The sequence below is a fragment of the Phragmites australis genome, chromosome 4 (genome assembly GCF_958298935.1).
Source record: "Phragmites australis chromosome 4, lpPhrAust1.1, whole genome shotgun sequence".
Classification (NCBI taxonomy): Eukaryota; Viridiplantae; Streptophyta; class Magnoliopsida; order Poales; family Poaceae; genus Phragmites; species Phragmites australis.
The window spans coordinates 16,631,641-16,641,944 of NC_084924.1; the positions used below are offsets into that span (position 1 = coordinate 16,631,641).

A 10,304-nucleotide genomic window follows, 5' to 3' on the forward strand; every position below is an offset into this window, starting at 1 on the left:
GTTACTAAATGATGGTGATAGTTTTTCACTACCGTTTGGTCACTAGAATCAACAGTGATAAGGTGCCCTATAACTTTCACGCGCCCTTCGTCTTTCACGTACCATCTTTTCACATGTGACCCCTTCATCTTCCACCCTGTTGCCAATAAAATTGCACACCCTCTCCAGCCTCCCGCCCCTCCATCCACCATCGCTCCTCCTCCACCGTCACCACCTATCACTCCATCACTGCCACCCGTCGCTCCTCCACGCTGCCACCTATCACTTCAGCCTCTCCTCCGCAAGTGTGGTCATCACCGTCATCGGAGGAGGAGGCAATTGCTGCCTCCTCTGACATGAAGGAGACAGAGAGTCATCGTCGGACGATGATGGCGACAATGGTGCCACCGGAATCTTCGTCATTAGTCACGCTTACACCCTAGGTAGTCCGCCGACAAAGAGGCGTAAGCTAGCATAGGCATAGTGTCTTTTTCAGTTTGAATGGGTTTTTTTAATCCGGACTTTTTTTACTACTAACTGATGATCTTTCTTAGTGTAATGCTGACCTTATTTTGTATTTATTTTTTAGTCTAAATTTTGGAGTGAAAAAGCTTGAGCAACACATCCTCTTCGAAAGAAAGCACGTCCCGTATCACTTCTAGTTCGTAGCGGCCTCATTAATTTATTGGAACGCTGCACACGGACACGCCGATTACTAGTCGTCTCGTAGCCCAGCACACTGGTGGAATGCCGCGGTAGAGGACTAGAGGTACAGGTGGATCAGATGAACGCAGTAGGTGAAGAGTGCAGGAAGCCTTCCAACTCAACTCGGAGTCTCGGACACCTTGGTGGTTGCGCCCACTTCTCTTTTCCTTTGTCGCTCTCAGCACGCACGCACGCACGCAGCGCCTCCCTCTCCTCGCCCCTCCCCTGCCTCCATCTCTCCTCCTCCCCCGCCTCGCCGCGACTACCAACCCCATGCGCCATGCAGCCCGGCCCCACCTCCACGGAGACTCCGCCGCCCGAGGCCCAGGCCGACGCGGTGGAGGAGCCGACCGCAGAGGCTGGGGCTGTGGCCAACCCGGAGCCGGCGGCGGTGCAAGCGCAACACGATGAGGAGGAACGAGAGGAGGAAGAGGAGGAGGAGAGGAGGGCCACCAGAGGGGGGAAAAGAAGGAGGCGCCGCAGCTCCTCCTCCTCCTCCGCCACGGCCGCGATGGGGGCGGTCATGGTCAAGCGGGACCTGCTCGCGCGCTGCATGACGTGCCCGCTCTGCCGCCGCCTCCTCCGCGACGCCACCACCATCTCCGAGTGCCTCCACACGTGTGAGTCCTCACCTCTCTCCCTCCCTCACCTGCTTTCCCCGCCGCAGTCGTAAAAGCTCCGGTCGTCGCCTAGGATTCGGTTCTCGCCCCCTGATTCGACGCGTCTCGCGGACCCCGCGGCTACGGGACGTGGGATTCGGCGTGTCCGCTGCCCCCTGTGGCTCCGCGACGCGGGTGGGGCGCTCTCGACCGTTCCGGGGGAGGATTTGGTGCGGGTTCACGTCCCGCGGGTCGGGATCTCGCTTCGTGGAGGACGCCGTTTTGCCGTCCTTGGTATCCGCGTGATTGCGAGTCAGGTTGGGGTTGTGCCGGTCGTGAGGGCTCTGTTCTCGTTCTTCGCTGTCTCTAATGCGTTGCGTACGCTCCAGTCCTGTTCATCGATCGACCTACGTACACGGGGTGGAAATGCTGAGTTATATGCAATGGATGCTGCACAAATGTGATGTGAAACCTGTATCGTGGATCGCTGATACTTGTGCAAATTTTTTTGGTTGAGCTAGAGGATACACTACTAGCTACTCCATCCAATCCGAAATGAATGTCCTTTTGGACATCGACATGGTCCTCAAAATACAATTTTGACTACTACTCTGTAATATATTGATAAAACATAGCAAAAAATATAGTATTATGAATGTATTTTTCGAGACAAATCTACTCGTGCCATTTTCAAGTATCCAAACTCAAATCATAAAAAGTAATCTGTAGCCAGAGTTTGAAACAATTGATTGCATGTAACTCAAAGCGATTCTTATTTTGGACTCGAGGGAGTAGTTTCGTGTGAAGTATGGTTGCTCCTGGTTGACGTGGTGCTTCGTTCAGGCTTAATATTCGGATGAGAACCTGTTGGTTTTTGGGGCAAATATAAGCCTCCAATTGAGATTCGAGAGAGAGCCACACACATTTTTTCTTCCAAATTGTGCTGCTGCTTCGACCTCCTGTATGAACTATTCAGCTTCATAAGGACCTTGATTCGTATGTGCTGACCCTACTTGGATTCCTGAGATTCTTCTCACATTCTCCAATCAGTTCCTGTATTATTTTGTCACTAGGAACTGCCATTGTGAATTCTGGGGCAAGTTAGAACAATCATGTAACTATTGTTAAGATGATATTTGTAAAAAGCAGAGAGAAACACTACAATAGCTCTAGAAATATGGTAGCTTATAATTACAAACGCCAATCTTGGGTGGAATGGTGTATACTGTATAGCTGCTGATATGATGTCAAATATGACTGCTTTGCATTTTTGTTGAAAACATTTTGAATGGTTCTATTAGGCTGTGTCTTCTTATTGCGTTTCTTTTTTAATTACAGGCCCTAAAAAACGTTTTCAATTACATACCGGAGCATCTTGAATACGTGATACATAGCAGCTCCTATACTGTTGCTAATTTGTATGTTTTTTTTATAAACCAAAACACTGATGATGACTACTACCTAGTCAGCATGGACCTGTAGGCCTGTATCCTATACTATATCAGGTCCCTTTGCTATTTTCTGAGTTCATTCTGTAGCATCTTGTTTGTTCTTTTTAGGACAATCACAATGTTTTTTTCTAGCTTTTCTTCTGTGGTATTTTTTACAAGTAGGTTTCTGATCCCACCACTAATTGCACAACTCATTGTACAACACGGTAATAAAACCAGTGGGATCATGTTCTTAGTGTTGTAAATTTCACTTGCGGTGAAAATAACATCACTGATTCCTCGTAGTTTCAGTGTTTTTTTTTTTGGAAACAATGTACTTCCATATCTCTAATATTTTCATTCTGGTACAGTTTGCAGAAAGTGTATATATGAGAAGTTCAATGATGAGGAGGTAGAATGCTGCCCAGTATGTAAAAAGAATCTTGGCTGCACTCCTGTTGAGAAGCTTAGGTATACCTATACTCACGAGTGTGCACATTTATCCATTGTGCTTGTCACTGTAGATCTTAAGTTCAAAATAACTGTATGATGGCACTTCCAATTTGGCGATTCTTGACCTTAATGTTTAACTTTGCTGGATTTTTAATCATAGTTTAACTTTCCTTTTGATGGCATATACATAACCAGAAAAGGATGCAAAACAGATCAAATCACCCCCCTGATTTATTTATTTGACATAAGCATTTCATATGATATTGATATGTTTTAGATTTTCCCATCCGAAAATATGGATGGGAATTTGTTTTAGTTTTTTTTTCATCTTAAGTGTTATCTTATTTGAATTCCGTAATGAAATAAACATATTTCATTATGATATGTCGAATTAGTTGGATAATGCATTTTCACTTGGAAAATATGGATATGGATGTAGTTTGACCACTACTTTGTTCGTATTTAATGTGTTGCACACTTGCCACTCCCATAACCTGGCACTTTGATTCGGATCTTTGAAATATACACTAAAAATCCGAGAGAAAAATAATCGGTAGTAAACATAGGAAAAAACCATAGAAATGTTCAATCTTGATGGACATAAATTCGTAGCACACCGCATACTGAATAATTTTATATCCTTGTTGTTGAAGTCTCAGCAATACAGCAAGCCTTCTTATACAAAGAAATCATTGTTCGCTTGAATTGTGGGTTTGCTTCTGCAAATAATTTGGAACAGAAGCTCATGCTTCGCATAATACTCTAAAATAAAACTCACATTCTTGCTTTATTTTCTGTAGTGTCTATTAGAGTGTGTTGGTACCAAAATTTTGCTCTCCTTTGTTCTATAGATGTCATGGGTCATGCCCATGACCCCTGCCATGCAAGGTGCAGCCACACCACCAGCCGCATGGCAAGGGGGATGCCGTCCCTATGGGGCCCACGCCATTAGGCCCAGCCATGGCAACATAGGAGGGACAGCCAGCCCTAGGTGCAAGGAGATAGTTGCACCAACTTAGAAGCCAAGTTATCTATTTAATTAGGAATATCTCTATTGTAAATTGGGAAAGATAGGATCGTATTGATAAGATCCATCTATTAGTTTGCTTAGGGTCAAGTTAGCTCTCTCTATATAAAGAAAGGGTGTGTATCGTTGGTCATCACATTTGGTACCAGAGCCGATCTGCTGCCCAACATCCAACGGATTGTAGCAGTGGTTCCGATCCCATGGTAGCTATCCGCAAGGAACTCAAGGGACTCTGCTCCCTACTCAACTAGTACTGTGAGACGATGACCATGTTCTTGAAGAAGATAGCGGAACACGAGGAGATGGTTGCCGCCATCACTTTTGTTGCGCCGCCACAAGAGAAGAACGAAGATATACAACAGCACGGAGGCTCCGCTACTTTGACGGATGAGATCACTATCAAGCTAACCGACACCGACTGTCATGTCGTGGTTAGAGCAAATGGCTCCAGCGGAACATATGTCGCTGACATCGTTACCACCACCAGGGCTAGCCGCACCCTTGCGTGCGCAGATGGCCGTGCTGACGCCCCAGTGAAGGCGACCACCCCTAGTAGTCTTGGCATCGTCGACACCACCGTCATCTCCACCACGGCCGGCCGCACTCCTTTGTGTGCCGGCGACCATGTCATTACCCTAGCAAGGGCGACCTTCTTCGTCAAGACTGGTACCACAGTTGCGGGCCTCGATGTCACACTTAGGACAGGAGATCCTAACGCAATTGGCGCCGTTGACATCGCGGTCAACACTGCTGCAACCAGATGTGTGTCTCCTTATCACCAACAACGTATGTGTTGAGGCTATAGAGTTGCTGCATTCCAGGATGATGTGCTGCCAAAGTTGCAACCTCTCTATGTGGGGCTACCTTGGATTACAACCATGGCAACCACCACAGCTCGAGGACGAGCTACACCAAAAAGGGAAAGAGATATCATGGGTCAAACCCATGACCCTTGTCGTGGGGTGCATCCAGCAGCATGGCAAGGGTTGCCGCCCTTATGGGGCCCACTCCATTAGGGTAGTGTTTGGTTGGAGGGCAAACATGGATAGGATATGACCATCCATGTTTTTTGGTTGGGATGATCCAGTTTTATGTTTGGTTGGATGAGTGAGATGATCCAAGTTTTTTATTTGGTTGGTGGGATAGAGGAGGATGTGGATGAGCCAATTTTTTCCGAGAGCAGGCACTTGACGGTGAGCGAGGAGTCATCCCTTAGCATGGCCCGTTAAGTCGTCCCCACACACGAGCTCCCGGCGACCACGATGTGGCTGGCGCTAAAGTCCTGCGTGGTGGCCCTGCTCCTGCTTCCTATGGCTGGCCGAGATCGCCCCGCCCCTGCTCCACGCGGACGGTCTATCTTGCCATCTGCTCCACCGCCCGAGGTCACCGCCCCTGCTCCACGCGGCCGGCCGAGCTCGCCCTCCTCTCCATCACCCGAGGGCGCCCGCCCCTGCTCCATGTGCCCGACCGAGCTCGCCCTCCGCTCTGCCGCCCAAGCTCACCCGCCCTGCTTCGCTCGACCTCGCCTACCCCCCGCGCCATGTCACTGCTCTCAGATCTGCTACGCGTTGGGAGAGAGGACAGAGGAGGGAGGACAGATGAGCTCATCCACCACATTTTCCCGAATCAGCTCATCCTATTCCCTCAAACTGGCTGTCCCATCCATGCTGCCCTCTAACCAAACATCATCAAAAACTGGATGGCCATATCCCATCCAGGGATATCCCATGAACCAAACACACCCTAGGCCCAACCGTGGCAACATAGGTGGGGCAATCGGCTCTAGGCACAAGGAGATGGGGACGTTGCACCAACTTAGAAGCCAAGTTATCTATTTAATTAGGAATATCTCTATTGTAAGTTAGTAAAGATAGGATTGTATTGATAAGATCCATCTATTAGTTTGCTTAGGGGTCAAGTTAGCTCTCTCTATATAAAGAGAGGGTATGTATCATGGTCAATCAAGAAGGAATTAAGAGATTTATCCATCAACTCTCTTGCTCTGAAGCCCTCTAAACTAGTGCCCATCACAATAGGTGTTTCCAAGGGTTCTTGTCACTGTTGTAGTTGATTTCAAGTTCATTGACATCTTGCGAAACCATATTGTTACATTTGGCATACAAATGCCCTGGACTAGTTTAGTTAGTACACCATAGCACATGTCTTCTTTAGTTTGAAAATAAATAGTTTTCTACTTTGTTTCTTCAATTTTGCACTAGTACCTTATGCCTTTCATATACTCATTTTTGTGTTTTGTAATCTTCAGAGCCGATCACAGTTTACAAGATGTAAGATCGAAACTTTTCCCATTCAAACGAAAGAAGATTAAGGGTGAAGAAGTTCCATCTCCTATTTCACTTCCCCCTAAAAGGAAAGAGAGATCTATCTCTTCATTAGTTGTCAATACACCTAAAGTAAAACCAATAGGCTTGACTGGACGGCGAACAAGAGCAGTTGCCAGGAAAGCTGCTGCTGCCTTACGTGGCCTTGGTCCAATTATCGAAGATCCTGTGAAAAAGGAAATTGATAGTTGTGACGGTCATTCTCAAAATTCAAGCTTGCCTGCTAATTCAGGCAAATCATCACAAACAAGAAGACAGGTAAATAAACACACAGCCACGCACCTTATGATTTATGTCACCTGCATTATCATGCTAATTACAGCAGACCTAGCTGTGGAGTCATGAATTTGCATCATAAATTCCCATAAGGTACAATAGCCAGAAGAATGCAGATACCAGCAGTAACTGGATCCTATTCCCTGCAGATATCATCAAATTCTGAGGCATCCAACAATTCCTCCAATAAAGATGCCAAGGATGATAGTAGGGAGTTGGCGGACAAGGGTGAGCTCTGGCGGCCTTTAAATTGTTTAGTAGAAGCTGCAAACAGGACAAAGTCCTTTAGGTCAAGTTCACAGAATCCAGTAGTAAAGGGAGAGCAACTCAATGGCTCTCCCAATAGTACATATGCTAACAAAACAAAGGCAAGGGAGCAACTGCAGAAGTCTAAAATTGAGGATGACAAGAAAGATGTTCCTATGCCACCAGTGATGCCGAAAAGGAAAGTTCAAGGGACTAGGCGGAGGAGGAGAGAAGTTCAAGCTCCAGCAGATGCAAAGCCTGATGCTGTAGCTACGCAAAGTGAAAAGAAATTCAGTTCTATATGGTTTTCATTGGTTGCCTCATTTGACCAGTAAGCATCGTCAGTTCATCATATAATCCTTTATATCTTAATATTCACGAAAATAAATAGCTATCACAGACTTCTATCTGATCTTCTTCTTGTGCTCTAATTATTTTCAGGCAAGGAGACCTACCTTTACCACAGATTCCTTCCCGTTATTTGCGAATAAAGTGAGCTCATTATTTTACTCAGTTTTTGCTTGAGATGCATCAACACTTGAACAGTGTAGTACTCAAATTTAATAGATTTTCTATATCTGGCCCTGACTGAAGTTCCTGTTAATTTTATTACACTTTATTGTCAGTTGATAAATGTTTGAGAAACAAGCACATAACTCTAGACAGATAATTTAGGAACTTTCATTAGAAGGAAAATAAGAAGAGGGATACTTCCATAGGTTGTATGATGAATACACAGCATCAATTACCTTCGCAGCGACCCTTTAAGGAAAGTGGGGTTCAAATTTCTTGCTAGAACTGATAGGAGGTTCCAAGGTTGAAGTTGCTTGGTCAGTTAAAGTGTAATTTTTTGTGAAGGGCTGAGACCAGTGAATTACTGATGCTTGCTCATTGATTATAGAATTTACTGAAGTTTAATACCCCTCGGTGGACTTGAATATCTGGTTAATCTTGTTTCAGCCACGCCTTTATTACTCGATCTCCATGTATACATATGCTGGTTGCTTGGCTATGGAATGAAATCATAGTGTCCAATACTAGCATCATTTTAACTTGTTTGTAAATTTGATGCTTGGTCATATAACACAATATCAGATTCAGTTCCATAACATTGCATGTTTGTGTTATTTTATGACTCGATATGTGTGTGTTATTTCGCGACTTGATATCATATCCATTCTGATTATAACTAATATGCTAAGTGTATTGCAACAGAGATGGAAATGTGCCTGCTTCATCTATCCAAAAGTACCTTATGCAGAAGCTCAGTCTTCCCAGTGAGTCTGAGGTGAGAGTCCTGTGTCTTATGTGTTATAATATTATATAACTGCTTGTGTGCACTTGATTTTTTCTCCTGATTTAAGAAATATCTATGCTTGACTGGAATTTGAGTTTTGCCAACCTTGTAGTCATCTGTAGGTGGAAGACTTGCTTCATTTCTGTTATTTGTTCTCCTTTATGGGATACCTTTTGCAATTTAAACAGTTAACTGTACTCATAACTGTACTCATCAAAATGCATGCTATATCAATGGGCATTATGTCAATAAATTTTCAGTTTGGGGTCTAGACTCTACATGCTTTGAAGAAATATCCGGAATAATGAGTTAAAACATTTGAAAGTATCAGTTACCGTTTAAACTATTTTGTTGTCTCATATGCAAATCGCACACGACACTATGCAATTACAAGGATGACACACAGACCACCACACATGCACACCACACTCACATGCCCATGGGTGCGTCTGCTATCACACGCTTGCAAATAAACCGCTACAAGCACTCGCTTGTGTGTAAATCATGGGCACTAAGATTTGAATCTGGTGGGTAGAGTCGTACTCTCATGCCTTCACCACCACATTTTCCCTGGCATCCCTAGTTTCTTTTAATATAATTGCAACAGATACGTGCTTCTAATTGTTTGCGCTTTGTGGAGTGCTGCTGTACAGCTGTAGGCTCAACTAAGCATGTTCAATTGTCTGAGCAGCTCTTAATATTTCTGTTACAGGTGGAAATAAAGTGTTGCGAGCAGCCAGTGAACCCTGCGCAACCTCTGTGCAATTTAGTGGAGTTGTGGTTGAGGGGACAACCGACGCAGACAACACAGACCATGATAGGCTCCTCTGCGAAAGAGTTTGTAATGGTGCTAACATACGGACGGCCACAAACCCCTGCATTGTGAGCGCACCATGCAAATATTCAACCCATTTTCAGCCTGAGGCGGGCCCTTTTTTCTGCCGTAGCCAGCCATTAGTTGGGTCCCTGGAAGAGGCCGTGAAAGAAAAGTCTCCCTGATATAGCCCCAAAATGTGGCTGGCTCGCTTGAGAGCCGGCCCTTGGTGTTACATTCATGTATTCTTTGATGATACTAGATGTTGTTCGATTCCTTTAGGATGTCTTTTTCTTTTTATTATACATCGATAGTGGAATAGATAAGTTGTGATTGATACTTGTAGGTATCATTGATGTTTAGGTTGGACATAAATTATAGACAGAAACTTGTAGCCTTTGCTTGTAAGAGATGACTAGAGTTGATTGCAAACTGTCTTTAATTTCGGCTGTACATGAATTATTGTAAGCAAAATTGTGACTCCATATTAATCTCTTTGAACTCCTGCTGTTGAAATTGTCGTTGTTGATCTATTTTTGTGCTCGGCTTATACATTCTTGATCTTGTTTTCTGGAGCTGTCGGGCATAGTTTCACAGGAAGCTACTTGCTGTTAGAAGTTACAACTGATGATATAAGATTTGTTTCCTTTTGGCCGTCTTCATCTCTTGTTTTTACTGCCACCGTGCACTGTAGTATCACCATCTCTATTATGCCAAGCTTATTTTCTCGGACTAGAATCCTACTGCCTGAATTTGCCAGGCTCTTTTCAATGGCTCTGAATAGAGTCATCTAAGGCCACCTCTAGCAGCTACCTTAAATTTTCATCCTCAAAAATACTATTACAGTATCCCCTATCACTATTACAGTATCCCTTATTTTTTCATTTCCAGCAGCTACTTTATTTTCTACCTGGTACTTCTTTTTTTCTCTCTCCGGACCCGCTGTCAGCCTCTGTGAACAGTACTGCTACAGTAACAGACATTGTTTTCTGCATCCGGGTCCCCTGCCAGTCTCTGTGAGCAGTGGCGCTACAGTACCATGTAGCTGCTACAGTACACCGCAAAATCATTGTAGCATCCGGATCTGCAGAAATGTCTCTTCTGCTGGAGATGGCCTAACAGACCCATCTGCTGAA

General features: G+C 44.8%; 1 protein-coding gene across 1 annotated transcript; it reads left to right on the plus strand.

Annotated features, from left to right (window-relative positions):
* Positions 1-770: 770 nt before the first annotated feature.
* Positions 771-9,684, plus strand: LOC133915834 (E3 ubiquitin protein ligase DRIP2-like). Its single transcript, XM_062359176.1, has 7 exons — positions 771-1,304; positions 3,085-3,184; positions 6,460-6,793; positions 6,961-7,388; positions 7,499-7,549; positions 8,273-8,345; positions 9,067-9,684. Exons 1-7 carry the CDS (start codon positions 965-967, stop codon positions 9,238-9,240), a joined length of 1,500 nt encoding a protein of 499 aa, XP_062215160.1. The 5' UTR covers positions 771-964; the 3' UTR covers positions 9,241-9,684.
* Positions 9,685-10,304: the final 620 nt, after the last annotated feature.